This window comes from Triplophysa dalaica, chromosome 5 (assembly GCF_015846415.1).
Source record: "Triplophysa dalaica isolate WHDGS20190420 chromosome 5, ASM1584641v1, whole genome shotgun sequence".
NCBI lineage: Eukaryota > Metazoa > Chordata > Actinopteri > Cypriniformes > Nemacheilidae > Triplophysa > Triplophysa dalaica.
Window position 1 is genome coordinate 10,027,896 of NC_079546.1, and position 19,429 is coordinate 10,047,324.

The following is a 19,429-nucleotide window of genomic DNA, read 5'->3' on the forward strand; positions in this document are numbered from 1 at the left end:
CCAGCTGAGAGTTTGTGTGTGCATGGCGGAACAAGAGAGCTGCTTGAAGTTGAAGAGCACATGCTTGCTCTGCACTCCCAAAGGACAGTAGACGCACAATAGAGTTAATTAGAAAATGTTTCTATTGCTTTCTGAGTCTCGGGTTCTTTTAATTAAGAAACACAAAAGTGTCTTTCAAAGTAGAACATTTGCTTGATGAAGACGATAAGCACTTGGGTTTATTACGTGGCACTGTGCGGTAGTAGATTTATTTGCATGTATTAGGGCGCAAACAAGTACGCTTGATATGAGAAGTAATTTATTAATTTTTATTTCCAAAAAAGGCAATCCAATTGAAGCTGCAAGGTGTATGATTAAAAAGACAGCTAATGTACTCCTCATACAAGTCAATTTAATGAAGCGCAAGCTGTACCGTCGTATTTCTTTCCAGAGGTTTTATTAAAAAGTGTCAGAATTGTTCAGCATCTACTGTAGTGCAAAATTGTTTGTTCCTTATTGAAATAGTTAATATGGTGCATTAGGGGCCTTAAAGACATAGTTGGCTTAAAAGTAAAAGTAAGTGTTGGTACATTTTGGTACAAAACAAATATTGGACAGTGCTTAAATATACATGTCTTTCATGTAAAGGAGAGTGAATGGCGATTAGGGGCTGTCAAGTTCACAAAAGGGCTAAAAAGCATCATAATAGTAATCCGTATGACTTCTAAAGCTGTTATAACTTTTTATGGTTGATAACATATTTGTGAGTCTGGATCACAAAACCAGTCGTAAGTAGCACAGGAACATTTTCAGTAAAAGACAAAAATATGTCAAAATTATAGATGTTTCTTTTATGCCAAAAATCATTAGGATATTAAGTAAAGATCATGTTCCATGAAGAGATTTTATAAATTTCCTACCTTAAATATATAACAACTTTATTTTTGTGAGTGGATGGCCCGTCACAGTGCCCCTGATTTTCTTTAAAGGCTAATTTTTCAAGATTTTAATTTTTTGGCACTCAGATTCCTGAGTTTTATACGGTTGTATCTCAGCCAGATATTGTCCTATCCTAACAACTCATACATCAATATAACATTGATTTATTTATCTTACAGATTCTGTAAAAATCTCAATTTGGTAAAATGTATCCATAAGACTGGTTTCGTTGTCCAGGGTAACATTTATAAACCACTCTCTTTGTCCATTGTCCGTTTAGTGATACTATAGAAACAACATGGTGAATTCCATGTAAGGGATTAGATAAACTCATCCTAAGGTAATAAGAACATAGCGCTTCATTATGTAAGGTCTTTGTACACCTCTGAAGACTTTATGTATATTATAATCCCTTTCTTCCGATAGATCCTCCCAAAAAATGAACACAACATCTTTATGTCCTTGCTTGCTGAAAATCTTGCCTTGAGAAACTTTCAGTTGTGTTCACCATTCACTTTCATTTTGTGGAAAACAAAGCTTGGACATTTATTAACAATTCTAAAGACACATCTGTGAAATGACAGTCCTCCAATCGTAGTGATGGAGCTCTGGCCAGTCAGAGCTGAGGATGGCTCAATGCTTTGTGTGGTTTGAGCGGTAGAGCCCCAGAGATGAAAGGGGCCCTTTATTCCCCCAGCGGCCTGATATGCCGGTCAGTGTTGGAGAAAAAGAGAGTGTAGGCTGAAGAGAAGGTTTTAACAGGCGTGAGTCAGAGGTCTGATGCTGGGCAAGCTTCAGGAGCAATTACGGTATAAGCCGCAAGCTTTTAGAGAAGATGGGGCATCTGACCAACAAGAGTGGCCTTTAAGGTAGATGACAGATTCGCTCTTTTTGAAAAGGGCTGAAATGATGGTGCTTTGGAAATAGCTTTTTGAAAGCTCGGTCAGAGATCTGTGCAGTTTTTTCTGAATGCAATTTCATTTCTCATCAAATAAAAAGTTATTCAACATAAAAAATGCATTAAGCATTCATACTTAAATAAAGCATCAAACTCTTTTCATATTGTATTTTACAACTGTATTCTATGCTGTTTGTCCAAAAGAACTACAGTGGAATGTTTAGCAAAAAAAGTGCCGTGCGTTTTGATTTTATTAATCGGAAATTGACTGGAATGTGTAAAGCGACTGTATAGAAAAAAGAGGAAATAGTGACTATTTTAATTTTATGTTGACCTTCACTAATAGCTCTGAAGCTTAAATAGTTGCGCATGGCACGTGAAATGGGTTTGATACTCACAGGTTTAAACCCGTTTGTTGGTTTTAAAATATGGCCTTTTACATACAATATGACAATTGCTTTCAAAGCAGATTTACGGAAACATTGGAGAGAAACCCTACTAGCGATCCCATACATTCATCTTAATTGTGAAAACACCACCTGGATACAAAATGTACGTTTACCGTTGAACAGTTAAAGGAGTAGTTCACTTTCAAAATAAATGTTCATGATCATTTACTCACCCCCATGTCATCCTTTGTGTCAATGTATTTGTTTCTTTAGTCGAAAAGAAATGAAGTTTTTTGATGAAAATATTCCAGGATTTTTCTCCATATTGTGGTCAAAATGACAGTTTCAGTTCAGCTTCTAGGGGATTTAAACGATACCAGACGAGGAATAAAGGTCTTATGATTTAATATGTATATGTTTTATAAACAGAAATGCTCGCCTTTCTCTGTTCTGTGATGTGTGTTCATGACTTCACATAATGCGTAATTACGTTGAAAAGGTCACGCTTGACGTAGGCGGAACTACCGAGTCAATGTTTACAAGTTGAGCGTGCAAGTTTGCAATGTAATGACGTATTATTTGAAGTCATGAACGCATTGCAGATAAAAAAAAAAAAAAACATTAGATAAGACCTTTATTCATCGTCTGGTATCGTTTAAAGCCCTTTGATGCTGCACTGAAACTGTCATTTTGACCTTCAACTGTTTGGAGTCCATTGAAGTCCACTATATGGAGAAAAATCCTGGAATGTTTTCATCAAAAACCTTCATTTCTTTTCTAACTAAAGAAAAAAAACATAAACATCTTGGATGACATGGGGGGTGAGTAAATTATCATGAAAATGTATTTTGAAAGTGAACTACTCCTTTAATCCATAAACCAAATGTTTTTTAGGGAATGGATGTGATCAAGCAGTGATGAAGAGTGTTTAGCTAGAAAAAAAATCTTCACCTCTATTACCTCGCCCCTAGACCAGGCCGTGGGCTGCCGATCCCAAACTTACTTTAGACTATCACTCACTGTTTTTCCTCGGGGGAAAGTGCTTATCGATTTTGTCAACAGCCCATTGATTTCTCCCTCTCTCGCGCACTCTTTTTCTTTCCTCTTTGCTCTCTGTTTGGACTTTGCTGTGGGAAACATGTCCTGCACTAGCAAGTCTAACTCTCCTGGGAGAAGGGAGATGCTACCGTGGACTAGTAATATTTCTCCCCTGGCAAATCAAATATAAAATCTTCACAGCATGTTAATAGAAAAAAAAAGATGTTTCAAATTGGGAATAAAACCTGTCAGGACATTGAACATGTTCTAAATTCCAACTGTCGTGCCTGGGTTTATGTTGAAAAAAATGATTGACCGATTATCACAAAACATAAGTCTTCACCCAGAATTCAAAGAAATAATACAAACTATATTTTAGATATTTTATGTTGTATTGCATATAATGAGACAATGATTGTACATTTTCCAAACAGATTCCATAATTACTTACTTTCTAGACAATAGAATATAACTAAACGGATACAAGAATTCAATATTATATTATTACGTCATATATTACATTACTGTACATTATATAACATTATGTTATATTATAATGTAATACAATTTAACTGACCGGTATAAATATGTATATAACAAACCTAATAATACATAATTGTTTACTAGTTTTGCATTATTAATAATAATTAATGCATTAAAAAACATTTGTTGTTTTTCCAGGCTTAGATTTATGCTGAAATTCTTGTCAAATATCATGTACAAGATGTTTTTTTTATGGATGGCACATTGACATTATTTATACAAGTTCTTGACTCTATTGTCCTAGAGCAAGTCAAACGCATTCAAATCTGGAGTGGAAAATTGGCTTCTCTTTGTAGAAAATCTGCTCATGTTTTCCCTGGAAGTTGCTTCTCGTTCACCAGGTGTTGGTTGCGATGAGTGCAAAAGCCATAATTACCGAACACGAGTGTCTGAATATCAGATTCTACCACATCTGTCTGCCAATTATTCCAAGCAAATGTTGGTTTGGAGAGGAGGGGAAAGTGAGGTTCAGCTCTGTGCTCACGCTCTGTTGACGCATGCAGTTTTAGTTGTGCTGTTTAGAGGCGTCACTCGTTCTTTTGGCAGGAGGCTGTTAATCTTGTCGAATAGCCGTGGAGCGCGGAACCTCGATTGTTCTCCCTTTACAACATTCACTGGACTCTTGAGCTATATTTATAAAACCGTGAACGGAAGAGAAAATGTTTTTTTTCCACCTTCAAAGTCCATCTTTTAAAAGTTACTTTCACACAGTTTGATGATCGATTCATAGTACATAGTCTCACACTACTGTTTTTTACAGGTCAATAAAATTCTACAGTTCCTCCTGAAGTGCACAAAGTTGCTATAACAATTCGAGACCCAAACCATCTTCTAAGAGCATTTTGATATAGCTAGCTGGAAATAACAAGTGTTCAATGCCCTCCTGTCTAGGCAACAAAATTGGCCGATTACTCTTACTAGAGCGTTGAAGCTGAAAGAGGATTATTAATCCTCTGTGACCGGGCAGCAGACATGAAGGTCTCTAGCAATTGATCAAAGAGTGTCAACTGAAACTCGCTGTCACTTTTGCTTCTTGATTGTTCCGTTTCTTCATTGTTCCTAAAAATACATCGTAGACAACCTGACATATTTTGGATTATGGCTAGTTCAAGTTTTCTCTGTAGCCATTTGGGTACCATCCACTTACAGCTATTTCAACCTGATCTTTCGGGAATTCGTAAATATTTTACAAGGTGGCTGATTCATATGAATTCATGGCATGTAAATTATACAAAAATGTATGATGGAAAACGCAACATTGAAGCCCCTCCCCTAAACCTAACATCACTGGGGTGGAAGCAATTCCTATTAAAACATACAAATAGATTTGTATGGATTCAAAATAGAAAATAACAAACAGTCATAATAACAAACATTATGAATCCCTGTGAGATCGTGTTGCCTATTTCCAGTCATTGGAATATGACTAATCCATTTGAACAAAACCTTTATGCTGTTTGCCTAATTTAGTTTCATGTACAATTACCAGTTGTATTTCACTCTAACACTTTGCCAATAGGTTGTCTTTCATATGTGCTTTCATATGTCTTCCTCTACACAGTGCCATCATGGGCCATCGTCGCCATTGCGTTCGTTGCTATTGTACTAGTTTTTTCCTGCTGCTTCTGCGTCTGCAAAAAGTGGATCTTGAAGAAGAAGAACAAGAAAAAGGGAAAAGACAAAGGCAAGAACGCCATCAACATGCAGGACGTCAAAGACGGTATCAAAACCGAGGTAAAAATATTTTGTTAGTACTTTGCATGGGCCTTGTTTAATCGATTGTATTTGCATGCAACAATTATCGGTTTAAGTATTAGAATATTACAGTACAATACCAATAATTTATAACTAAGATCATCTAAAAACAGCTTGATCTAGATTGAGTCATCTGTTGATCGTGTTGTTTCACAGCTGACTTGAATTGCAGGGCTGAAAACCTGGGCTTGTTAACGGTTCATTAAAGTATTGAGTTTTTCTGTTTTTTCTTGCATTTAGCTTAAATTACAGTCTTTTTAGCGCTGCATATGATTTGTTGTGCTATGATGTGGTATCAACCCAGAGAAATGACAGGAGCTAATTAAAACAATGGGAGAAGGAACATTATTGCAGCTCACTTTCCCGTACACCCACAAATTATATGGAACACTTGCACTTTAACCCTAGTTAGCATGCTAATTGCATTAACAAGCTCGCAATAGTACACTTCTAACGGAATAATTGACAAAGTCATCTTTATTCGCGGTGTAAGGACGCCGGCTTTGAGACCATGCCAAGACCACTCAGATCCCAAATTAGAGACATTGATTTTCGAGCACAAAGCAAAACGAAGTAGAACAGTCACAGAAAATTAACAACTCTCTTTAAAACTCAGAGCGGCGGTGCAGACTGTCACAGTTTATCAGTGTCACATAAGATTCTGTGCAAAAACAAATTGCTAATACTTGGAACAGCTAGTTGCACTAAAATCTGTATATTCGATATTTTGCCATGCTGAAAATTAGCTGGGTTGTCGAAGACCAGCTGGCACACCAGCTTGGCCAGAATGGTAAACCAGCTAAATTATATTAGAGTACCTAAAACCATCAATCCACCATAGGCTGTTATAAGACGTACCCACATTTTGGCTTGGGTGGAGTAGATTCGTTTGTATTTAGCCAATTAGAACGACACACAAAAAACTTTGTTTTTCTATAGTCGACAGAAGTAGCTTTGAGCTTCTCTGTAGTCATTTCTCCTGGTGTGCCCAGACTCATGTCACCTTTGTGTGTGGTTGTTTTAATTTGTGTCTCTTCCTTCCATGTCCTCCTTATCTATGTTTTGTCTGATGACTTTTCGGGATTGCCACTGGCGGTAGGTTCCCAATTGTTGTTGGATCTTCTTTAGCCTGCTGCAATGACCTTTAATAGCCTCTTGACAACAGGTTTACTCTAGTAGAGTAAAATATATGTCACAATGCATACTGTACATGTTTCTGCAATATATATGTGTGTAACCCTACATATACACATATATATGAAAAGAGAAATTGCACTCGGGTACGCTTCAGCAAGGTTGAACCACTTTGATTTCTCTTTGTATGCACACTTCTCACTTGAGGTCCAAAATTGGAGGAAATGGCCCCTGTGAGATTTTCAATTGAAAGAACTTGTCTTTGAGGAGGCTGTCAAAGTACAGACCTCACTGCTTTTGATGCATTTGGGGTTTTTTGGGGCTGCCCTTGGCCACATTATCAGTGCTCATCTGGTCGAGCTGAACTTTAAAAGTGAAAAATGTCTGGCGGGAGAACGGTACCCCGCTCATTAGCAGGACAAATTTGTTCAAGAAGCAAGACACAATGAACAGACTGATCTTTAATTGGAAGACATGTTTTTGATGCTTTACTTTTCCCAGTCAGACAGAAAGGGCAACCATAAAAGACAATTGCACTGAAAAAAACTCAATGGTGTATTTACTATATCTCTGCTTAAAAGATCAGCATTTGTTGTTTTCATCCAGGTCTCTATAACTTGGTATGTTAGTTTCTTAACTAATCACTTAAAGACTAAATTGGACAGAAAAAACATGCTGGCGGACTAGCATCACCAGTTAAGTTTAGTTGGTGACATTACGGCTATGCTGCCAAACCATTCACCAAAGCCAATTAGCAAAACATCACTATCCGACATGAACCGGTCTAAAAATGAATGCTGGTCTGTTTTTCAGCAGAAAAGACCTGAAAAGCAGGTTCTAGAGTAGCGAATGCAGAGTACTAGCTAGTACAGTCTGGTCCTCAAATGAGATATCAATTTGGTTCAGCCTTTTGCTTTCACACTAGTAACCCAACAACTGATAAGACACACATGAAAGTACACATGAAATCCTCCCCACCATCACCTTCTGCTGGCATGATGCTTACTGCTTTTATGAACGTGGTGATTATCACCAATAACTAAGGGTCATGACACTGTGGAAGATCACGTCACAGAGAATGAGGGTCTTGACACGAGCACTCTTCTTAAGAACGTGAATGCCCTGCATGTTTTACCGATGAGCGAGACTGCCCTTTGGAAAGACAACTTTTTCACAGTGAATGAACTGAGAGCTGTTTGCTTCGATAATCGCATGCTTTCCGAACAATGACAAACCACCTTACAATCGCCACCATTTTAGACTCAGGTTAGCTAGGGCGCACCATTTACAATGATGCCAGAGATTGTTCTGCCTGAAATGACAAGAAAGGAATCATAGAATGTATTTCTCAAGAGCATCTGATCTTGCCCCTTCCACCAACCTAGATTGCCTGCACTCATTAAGATCATCGTCTTGTAACGCATCTACTCTTTCTAAGATAGCAAATCAAAGGGCAGATGGGGGTTCACAGCCCAAGTCTAGTGCATCCCCAAGCATGTCATGTTTTTAATCGCTGTGGTGTTTTAGTGCTTGCTCCCCCCAGTAGAGGTGCGGTCGAAGAGCAGGCTGGTCCAAGGCGGGCCCGGCGCTCTGGCAAGGGCAATCGGGCGGCGCCAGCGCTGGGCCAAAGGGACTGACTGTTAGTGGGTGTTTCCTTCAGGCCTTTAAGGATGAGGATGATGCGGAAACAGGGCTGACGGATACGGAAAAAGACGAGGAGCCAAAGGAGCAAGAGAAACTCGGCAAATTACAGTACTCCATGGATTACAATTTCACAGAGAATACGGTAAGGGGCCGTCTCCACGTCACTGTCACTGTGTGTGGTGTTTAGTGAGGTCTTCTTCGTAAGTATAGTGATTGTGGAGTCTGTTTGTCCATCAACTTAAAACGACTGTCATTCCGATAAAGCACATGTATATATGGCTGTTCTAGTGATGTCACTATAAACTGTGTATGCTTAAAAATACACTGAAATGGTAAAGATAAAAAGCACCCTGGCAACGCTTCTATCCTGTCGGTTTTGTTGCCGTGCTCTATTATTAAGTGCTATCTCTGGAGGGCAGGAGAATTCAGACTTAGCACTTAAGAAATAATGCCCATCATCCTGTAAACTCACAGAATGCAGTGAATGTCAAGGACACATTCCAGAAGTTAGGTTTTTGTAAGAATCGGCACTGACTGAGGGTGCTCTCTTGTTTTCAAGTCAGCAGCTTAACTCAAATTCAGTGGTTGCCTCTTAAAATCATCTGGGCTTGAAAGCTGAGTGACTTCTAGAGTAGATGTAGAGTACTTAACTTTGACAGGGGTGACAGATAACTGAAGCTGTGCATTGTCCAATAATAGGCCTAAGCAGAAAAAAATACTTAAATGTGCAAGATCCAGATTGTCTGCTATCACACACACACAAATTATATCTTTTATAAGCATAGTGGTTTCGTTCCTTCAATGTACGTGTAGTGCTGAAATTACATAATGATGGCAAATGGCTTGCAATAGATTCACTTCATGGCAAAACAGAGTTTCAAGAACAAGATCTAGTTCTAGAGGATGATTGGGAGATTTGTTCCTTTCTTTTGGTATGTAACAAAATGTGGGCAATCAAATGTCTGTTTAAGTTTATTGAAAGATGTATAGCCTTATCAAGGAGAGTGTAGATTTACTTTGAAAACATAGTAAAGGTACATATTTATAGCTAACCATTTGCCCGCAGTATTGTAATGCTGACTTTAATTTAATAATCACGCATAATAGTTTAACTAGGAAATACATTAAAAAGACTTTCAAAGAATTTTTGAAGTCATTGTTTTTAGTGTCAACCCACCTTTATATGTAAATTAGTCCCATTATTGCTTTGCCCTATTGTCACTTGTGGAATACTGGTGCTAATGAGAATGTAATTTAAAAGAGATGCTTGCTCACATTTTAAATTTTCATAGCAGTGGTTATTCATCAAATGATCATCTAATGATGTAGAAAATCTGGGCTTATGTCCAGACATCAGGTGTCTCAGTAATTGCAGTGATGGAATGATGTTTTACAGTCTCAGTAAAATATGCCAGGTTTTGATAGGATGCTTCATCCTCCACTACCTAGGATACAATACCAGCCTGGGAAATTGAAAATTCCCTTCGGCACACATTTTTGGAATGTTTGCGCTATTAAGAAAACATCAGCAAATCAGGGTTTTTCCTGGCTCAAAATGAGGCGGAGGTGGTGCCATCCTGATCCTGTACACACACACACAAAGGCCTACCATACCTTTTAGTGGGTTACCCAAAGTGACTTTGACATATTAAAAGTTCTAATAAAATTAGACGAAAGTGACAATTATTAAGTAATATAAAACATTACTTTTATTGAACCTAACAGAAATGTTTTTTTAATCAAATAAAGCTTTTTTATTTTCAGCCCACAATAGCCAACTAAATTAACCAGTCTTACTTAATGAGCAAAGCTCATTCACGTCCCTGTGGTTCACTTTAAATGATTCAATGATCTCTTATATTCGCTAGTGACTGAAAAGTTCAATAGTTTAAATGAATCGGTCCAAAGAGTCATTTGTGTGCGATCCTTCCGAACGCAATGTGCGTTAATACTGGCGATCTCGCTGTGTGCAGTTTACGCTGATTCTTCAATCCAACTGCACAGTTAAAGACATAACAATGATGTACGTCATGTTCATTTAATAAATTAAACGTACTTTGATCCAAAACAAACAGCAGTGAAACACAGCCAGCTCAGAGTCTGAGGCGGCAAGACATTTGACGGAGGCGGCCGTCTCCAATTTCTCAATGCAGGGAAAACCCTGAAAATAAAATGTATTTATTTTTATCCACCCCCGAAAGGTGCAAAGACATCAACGGCATATCAGCCTGACCTAGATAAAGCCCAAAGATGCAAGCTCCTACATTCATGTATCCTCATTCCTACTTAAATTAAATTCAGTATCGCTTCAGAGAGGTCTGATACGTTTTTCTTCTGTTCTTGCCCTTTCAAAAGGTGAAAGGTTCCAGGGAGCTCAACTTAACTCTGGGTTTGTTTAAAGACCATATGGATCTTTGCAACCCCACTGAGTAAGCTACCAGGTAAAAATAGAAAGAAGTACAAAACGAAGCGGAAAATCACAAAGCAGCACAACACAATATCTTAGAATTCAAGGCGTCTCCTCTGGGAGACATGGTGCTGATAAGGTGGATGTTATTAATGAAAACCGAAAGAGGTGTCGATTGAACAGGGTTTTCTAATGCATCACGCATCCCAGGTGTTTTAAGGACAGAAGCCTCTCGCTGGTTTGCGAAATAACAAACCAAAGGTAAACAGCTCATCTTAGAAAACTGCGATACAGTAATTTATGACGACGGCTCCCAGCCCTCAGACGAGAGATTGCTAGCACTTCACCCATTGAGGTTAAGTCATACCGCAGAGTTTTCTCAGGCATGTTCCTTATCAGCCTGCTGGCTTTTTGAGTTGTGTGAGGGTTTTCGTAGCCTGAAGAGCGAGAGAAGGTTATTATGGCCAAAGTCTCATCAAGACCAAATAGACCTTCACCTCCCCGCGTCTATGTACAAAGCTCCTTGAGACAAATCCACCTTGAGTCACACTGTTGTAGTTGTCCACAACCATTTAATCCAACTCACAGCTAGACGGTACTTATGCAACACAGTTTGTTTGTGTGAACTCTGTTTAGGTTTGATCAATGCATGCAAGAAAGAAAATTCTTTTGTCGAATCTTCTCCTGTAAAATATTCAAGACTGGCAGGTCTCTGTTACAAAATCTAATTGTCTAGTCCTCACAATGTCACTGATGAAGTCTGATTGGTGACACTTGGAAGGTCTACAGTGAAATCCCAAAGACGTGCCGTCACCTCAAATTGTCGCAATACGGCATGACTGAAGAGAGAGAGATGCGCCCATTAATAAAAGAGATAATAGGCAATTTTATTTTGTGATAATTGTGTTTACTTGTGCTTTACGAAAGCAGTGACGTGACAGAGATGGGCATTATTATGTAATATTTACTGTTTTCTATAATTATATTGGTTTATCTTACTATATTAATATGTACTATTTTATTTTGTATTATTATATTTGCAAAAAACGATTAACTCTTCAACAAATCTTGTTTTTCTATTGTGTTTTTATTATTTTTTTATTATTTTTACTTAATCAAAACAACCCAGCTACAGTTTGATTGATATTACTTGAACGATAAAAACAATGCACAATAAAACAAACAACTTTTTTGTTGTTGTTGTTTTTGCAAATGAACCCTTCATTTATTAACGTGTATTATTTAAAATTATTATTTTTGTGTTTGTTTATGTGTCTCTGTGAATGTGTCTGAGGTATCTTCTTTAGAGATTAGAAGATCTTTCTTCATGTGAGTTGACAGCATTATGTTGCCATATAACCGTTCTGACCTGAAACCCACCACCATTTATTGATCAAAATGAAATATCGCTAGAGAATACTTTTTCATTCATTTGGAAAAAAAACGTTCTGTGATGGGCCACCGTGGTTGTCACCCCACTATCTAAACAAGGAACCTGGCAAAAGCTTCCTTCTCTCTGGCTAAAGACCTTCCCGAGGCAACACAATCAGAGTGAGACAGCTGGTCAGGGTGAGAGAGAAGGTGAAAGGAGAGAGAAAGCTGCCCAAATGCCTGCTTAGACACGGAAACCAGGCGTTTTATGGGAGGCTGAGGGAAGCTTGATTGACTGACTCCTGGCCCAAAAGGCTGTGCAGGGGATGTGGTGACTGGCAGGTCAATCAGGGCCTTAGCCCGGCCGGTCGGCCAATCAATTATCAGAGCTGATGGAAGATAGGAGCAGGAGCGCCACGTGTGACATGGTCTGATCCCATCACTTATATAATGCCTGGACTGTTTAAATAGTATTGCAACCCGAAAGGAAGTACGTCAGCATATGGGAGAAACATAACACTATGTGGCACTATTTGTGTAGAAATAAGAAGATAATCTCTTGCAAAATCGTTTACTCCTTTGGGGAATGGTGGTGGGATGATGGTTCAGAAGCTCACTCTCCTCTTAAAGATCTCTGTGATGGTACCTTAAACTTTGCCCTTCGACCTCCAGCTCATAGTGGGGATCATCCAAGCAGCAGAGCTACCTGCCATGGATATGGGTGGCACTTCTGACCCGTACGTGAAGGTCTACCTTCTTCCAGACAAGAAGAAGAAGTATGAGACTAAGGTGCACCGGAAGACACTGAACCCCGTTTTCAATGAGCAGTTTACCTTTAAGGTAGGTCATGGACACTTGCATGCAAAAATTTGGCGGATACTTTCATCCAAAGTGGCTACAAGCGTAACTGAGTTTAAACACAAAGAAGAGTTGATGAGTCCTCCATCATCTCGAAACTTGGTTTATTTGATTGTTCATAGACATCATGTTGCCAGACGGATCCAATTGAACAATTTCCCCATTTAGATCTCCGATTTTTTCTATTGCTAAGTGAAGCGTTGAATTTAAAAATGCATATCTTTGCTGGGGTTAGCCAGCGTGTTTATTTGTTGTTTAGCTCAATTTGACAATGTTGGACCTACAAGATACGATTCACACAACAAGACTCTGTGAGGTAGCCAAAGCTCTGACATGTAATCACAAGTACCTCCGTTATTGAAATGAAGAGACTGGAGAGCTGGTGTGTGTGATAGCGTCAAGGACAAAATAGCAACCCTTGGGTCTTATCTCTTTCCCGGCAAATCAAGCAGTTTGTCACCATGTTGGAACAAGTCCATCGGGATAATGAGTTTTGTCCGAAAAACAGCTCAATTTGAGACCATCAAGAATCACATCTTCCTCTCTCTCTTATACACACACACATACATACAGACAATAGTTTAACAGTCTTATAGTCTCATTCGGCCAGGTAGACATTCAGTTATATTTACCTATTATGTTGTACAGGTTCCATACACTGAGCTGGGAGGCAAAACTCTGATGATGACGGTATATGACTTTGATCGCTTCTCCAAGCATGATGCTATCGGAGACGTGAAGGTGCCCATGAATAAGGTGGATTTCAGTCATGTGACCGAGGAATGGAGGGACCTGCAAAGCGCTGAGAAAGAGGAGGTAAGAACTATGATGTGTCTATGTGGTATTTTTTTCCATGCCAAAACTGATGATGTCATACATTTTTGGTCTGTTTCATGGTTATTGACCGCACAACTTGCTGGAATCATCCTTGTGATGTGATTCAAAAACCAATTGCAGTACATTAAAGGTTATACACAATACATCACTTAGCAGGAGTGCGATAGAAATTACACTGTAAGGTGAAAGACTTGAGGGTTATCCGTCTTCACTGGAAATGTCAGTTAATCAGCTGGGCCGTGCCACGCTTTTATTAATAAAAAGTGTGACTTTCCAAGCACTGGTTGGGGAGATTCAATTTTCATGGTAAATGTCATGGAATATAGCATTTAAGCTGGGGTTTCTATGGGAACCTTGTTTTTGATCACGGTTCTGCGGTGTAAAGGTTAATTATGATGCCAACAGATGCCTGGGAGTTGAAGGCTATCTACATGCGTGTAAGGTTGCGGCGAGTTTTTGCCATCGTAACACTCCACGTCCAATGAACTGGCACTTCACGTCAAGCAAGGCTTGAGAAACCTGGAGCACATTGACTTTTACCGAAGGACCTTTAAAGTGGTGTCCTGAGGGTGACACTTAAAGTGCCTGTAAAAAGCTTAATGAAAATCCACTGCAAAAAATCGGATCTCCGCGCAATTTCACTCAATTCAGTTCTCTTGGTTAATCTCAAAAATGAAAGTTACTCTTTTCAGCACAACCAAAGACTGAAAGAGAGATTATTCTGTCTGGCTGTGTTGTTGTTATTTTGAATCTCGGCAGCTAATTGAACTTATTTACCTTGTAGGACTCGTTTAATTAAGCTATGAAATGTTATTTCTTATGCTGATGACCTTTTAATTGACAGAAAATCGATTGTGCGGTAAATGGCACGAGCCATTTGAATATAAAGTGCTGTAACCTTTCCCCCAGCCTATTGTTTTCTATACGTTGTACTTGTTTGTATCATTATTTATAAGAGTGCCTCATGAAATATTAATGAAATGTTCATTTAAAATGTATTTTACAAACAAAATGTTGTTTTTAATGAATCAGGTTGCCCTTTATACAGTTCAAGAGCCTTGCTCCTTAATAAGAGTAGACACCCTAAAGAATGAATTCATTTTGATTCCCATCTCTGCTTATTTTTCTTGTTGAGTGAACAAATAAAACAAAGCATATTTTTGTCATCTGTTTGCTTAACTGCTATATTTGGTTTACTCCGAGATGATTCTTTCTTTCTCTCCTGAAGAAGCATTGATTTTTGTTAGAGAATGCACTCAGTGAATTAAATTCAGACTGGGTTTTAGTTCTTTTGAAGTGTGTTTTCCAAGCTTTGATAAAGATGTCCCTGACTGAACTTTACTATTCTTTACCACTCACAGCAAGAGAAGCTAGGTGACATCTGTTTCTCTCTGCGGTACGTGCCCACTGCTGGCAAACTGACTGTGGTCATCCTGGAGGCCAAAAACCTGAAGAAGATGGACGTTGGTGGCCTGTCAGGTGAGTCCAGTTTCTAAGCGAGCGTCTGGCACAAGGATAATATTTTGCTTTTGTTCGACCATATTGAGGAGTCTTTTTTCACCAGCTCCTTTAACTTTTTAATGACAACATACAGTATACATCGTAGTTGCCCTTTTACTTTATTATAAAGTCGTGTTCTATTATCTTCACATTGTTGTAAAGCTACAAAGTCTTTTTTATAATCATCAGTGAAACCATTGGGCAAATACAGTACCTTAGAGATGACGTATTTTTGTAGGCTAACCCGAAAGTAAGCGCCGCTCTGGTTCCCTCGACCGAAAGCCTATGAATTTTTTCCATAGACTTTAGGATGATTGCAAAAATATAAGCTCTGTGATTAACAAAGGGTTTATGATGTTTACATGTTTTTTATCAAGATAATCAATACAAATTAAGAACCAGTTTGTTCTGCCAATATACAACCGGCAGAAGTTAAAAGCTAACAGATACTATAAACAGACTACACTTAAGGTCGCCACCACCAAGCCTCCGAAAACTCTTTCAAACTTTCTTAAAAATCTGTTCCCTGGTAATAATTACTCCGTGAATGAATCCTCATCTACGTTTTAAGAGATTTGTGCCCATGTTGCATTATTTGTGAGCTTTATATGCGCGATGACGTCTAACGCCAAATGAAGTAGCCACTTTTTGCATCTTGTTACCAACCGCCATTGTTCGACACAATAAGGCTTCAAAAAAACACAAGCGGGTTGTTATTGGTGTGTTTTATGTCCTAGAATAAATCTTGAAAATATTTACCAAAAAAACATTCAAAAAGCCCATAGACTTTGGGGCGATGGAACCGGAAGTCCTAAAAATGCTAACTCGCTTCTGGGTTTTGCATACAAAAATCTCTGAGCCTCCCTATAACAAATACATTGTTGTTTTGTTCTTAAGAATGGTGGGGTTGGTAGTTATACGGTAGCTACACACGTTTCCATCCATCCATCCATTTTCTTCCGCTTATCCGGGGGCCGGGTCGCGGGGGCAGCAGTCTAAGCAGGGATGCCCAGACTTCCCTCTCCCTAGACACTTCCGCTCTTCGGGGGGGACACCGAGGCGTTCCCAGCCCGGGGACTCCTCCCAGTGGGACATGCCCGGAACACCTTCCCGGGAAGGCGTCCAGGGGGCATCCGGAAAAGATGCCCGAGCCACCTCAGCTGGCCCCTCTCGATGTGGAGGAGCAGCGGATCTACTCTGAGCTCCTCCCGAGTGACCGAGCTTCTCTCCGCATCTCTAAGGTATCGCCCCGCAACCCTGCGGAGAAAGCTCATTTCGGCCGCCTGTATCCGGGATCTTGTTCTTTCGGTCATGACCCACAGCTCATGACCATAGGTGAGAGTAGGAATGTAGATTGACCGGTAAATCGAGAGCTTCGCCTTACGGCTCAGCTCCTTCTTCACCAGGACAGACCAGTACAGCGACCGCATTACTGCAGAAGCTGCACCGATCCGTCTGTCAATCTCCCGTTCCATCCTTCCCTCACTTGTGAACAAGACCCCCAGATACTTGAACTCCTCCACTTGAGGCAGGAACTCTTCACCTACCTGAAGTGGGCAAGCCACCCTTTTCCGACTGAGAACCATGGCCTCAGATTTGGAGGTGCTGATTCTCATCCCAGCCGCTTCACACTCGGCTGCAAACCGTCCCAGTGCATGCTGAAGGTCCTGGTCTGATGGGGCCAGATGACGACATCATCCGTAAAGAGCAGAGATGAAATCATGTGGTCCCCAAACCCGACGCCCTCCGGCCCCTGGCTGCGCCTAAAAATTCTGTCCATAAAAATTATGAACAGAACCGGCGACAAAGGGCAGCCCTGCCGGAGTCCAACATGCACCGGAAACAAGTCTGACTTGCTGCCGGCAATGCGAACCAAGCTCCTGCTCCGGTCGTACCGGATAGCCCTTAACAAAGGGTCCCGAATCCCATACTCCCGGAGCACCCTCCACAAGATGCCGCGAGGGACACAGTCGAATGCCTTCTCCAAATCCACAAAACACATGTGGATTGGTTGGGCAAACTCCCATGAACCCTCCAGCACCCTGGAGAGGGTATAGAGCTGGTCCAGCGTTCCACGACCGGGACGAAAACCACACTGTTCCTCCTGAATCTGTGGTTCTACCATCGGCCGGATTCTCCTCTCCAGTACCCTGGCATAGACTTTACCGGGGAGGCTGAGAAGTGTGATCCCCAATAGTTGGAGCACCTCCTCCGGTTCCCCTTCTTAAAAAGAGGGACCACCACCCCGGTCTGCCAGTCCAAGGGCACTGTCCCCGACCGCCACGCGGTGCTGCAGAGACGTGTCAGCCAAGACAACCCCACAGCATCCAGAGACTTGAGGTACTCAGGGCGGATCTCATCCACCCCCGGTGCTCTGCCACCAAGGACTTTCTTGACCACCTCGGTTACTTCAGCCCGGGTGATGGGCGAGTCCGCCTCAGAGCCCTCAGCCTCAGCTTCCTCAATGGAAGACGTGACGGCGGGATTGAGGAGATCCTCGAAGTATTCCTTCCACTGCCTGATGATATCCCCGGTCGAGGTCAACAGCTGCCCCCCTCCACTGTAAACACCGTTGGTAGGGCACTGCTTCCCCCTCCTGAGGCGCCGGACGGTTTACCAGAATCTCTTCGAGGCCGACCGATAGTCCTTCTCCATGGCATCACCGAACTCCTCCCAGGCCCAAGTTTTTGCCTCCCCAACCACCCGGGCTGCAGTCCGCTTGGCCTGTCGGTACCTGTCAGCTGCCTCGGGAGTCCCACAAGCCAGCCAGGCCCAATAGGACTCCTTCTTCAGCTTGACGGCATCCCTTACTTCCGGTGTCCACCACCGGGTTCGGGGATTGCCGCCTCGACAGGCACCAGAGACCTTACGGCCACAGCTCCGAGTGGCCGCGTTGACAATAGAGGTGGAGAACATGGTCCACTCGGACTCAATATCTCCAGACTCCCTTGGGATCTGGTCGAAGCTCTGCTGGAGGTGGAAGTTGAAGATCTCTCTGACAGGGGATTTGGCCAAACGTTCCACACAGACCCTTACAGTACGTTTGGGTCTGCCGAGTCTGTCCAGCTTCCTCCCGCCCCATCGGATCCAGCTCACCACCAGGTGGTGATCAGTTGACATCTCCGCCCCTCTCTTCACCCGAGTGTCCAAGACATACGTCCTTAGGTCAGATGAAACAACCACAAAGTCGATCATCGACCTCCGGCCAAGGGTGTCCTGGTGCCATGTGCACTGATGGACACCCTTATGCTTGAACATGGTGTTCGTTATGGCCAAGCTGTAACAAGCACAGAAGTCCAATAACAGAACACCACTCGGGTTCAGATCAGGGGGGCCGTTCCTCCCAATCACGCCCCTCCAGGTGTCACTGTCGTTGCCCAGGTGGGCGTTTCTATTGAAATGAATTATGATATTTTAATTTATAAATATAAATATAGATATTAATAACATAAAATAAAAATACTACTATACTTTTTTGTGCGGTCACACCACAGGACACACATATTTTCATTTTATTGTTAACAACTACAGGGATAAGCAACACAAATTTTACTTTTACTATTTTTAATGTTACCATAATCTATTAATCTTTAATCAGTCAGTTCTTCATAAGGCACAATCTTTTCTTTAATGGTTTCTTGTCCTGTACCTGAGCTCTACTCGATTTTGGATGTGAATATTTCATATTTTCATCATTTTGCGCAAACAGACAGTAGTATATTACATGATATATTACATTACGTGATACAGTAAAGTCCTGTACCCTTACTTTAAGTGCTCTGCCCTGTACAATAAGGATGCTCACTTTTGAATCTTTTTTTTTCTACTGATATAATAAGCCATTTAGGCAGAAAACAATTTTACCAGAAATAATGTAGCTTTTACTTTGTCAAAATCTTGTGGATACAGTTCAAACCTACATTATTATTCACTGAATACACCATGAAAAACACATTATGCAAATAAAAACACAACCCCTTCATTTCCTTGTATCTTTACCAGGTTGTCTGTATGTAAATACAAACTCCCTTGACTATATCCTTCACATTTAAAGTCATGTTATGCACAAACAATCATTTACAGCTCCTAAAAACACTGAAATCTAGCTCAAAATGTTTCTGCATTTCCTGAACCTGC

General features: G+C 40.7%; 1 protein-coding gene across 8 annotated transcripts in view; it reads left to right on the plus strand.

The window, feature by feature from the left end:
• syt1a (synaptotagmin Ia) overlaps positions 1–19,429 on the plus strand; it is a 189,686-nt gene that overhangs the window by 144,388 nt on the left and 25,869 nt on the right. For 7 of the 8 annotated variants that reach the window (XM_056748126.1, XM_056748122.1, XM_056748125.1 and 4 more), the window contains 5 exons: positions 5,348–5,520; positions 8,336–8,461; positions 12,770–12,937; positions 13,604–13,771; positions 15,154–15,271. In XM_056748126.1, coding sequence (XP_056604104.1) covers positions 5,348–5,520; positions 8,336–8,461; positions 12,770–12,937; positions 13,604–13,771; positions 15,154–15,271 — 753 coding nt within the window. The remainder of the gene's footprint in view (positions 1–5,347; positions 5,521–8,335; positions 8,462–12,769; positions 12,938–13,603; positions 13,772–15,153; positions 15,272–19,429) is intronic. The other variant, XM_056748129.1, reaches the window with a different exon arrangement.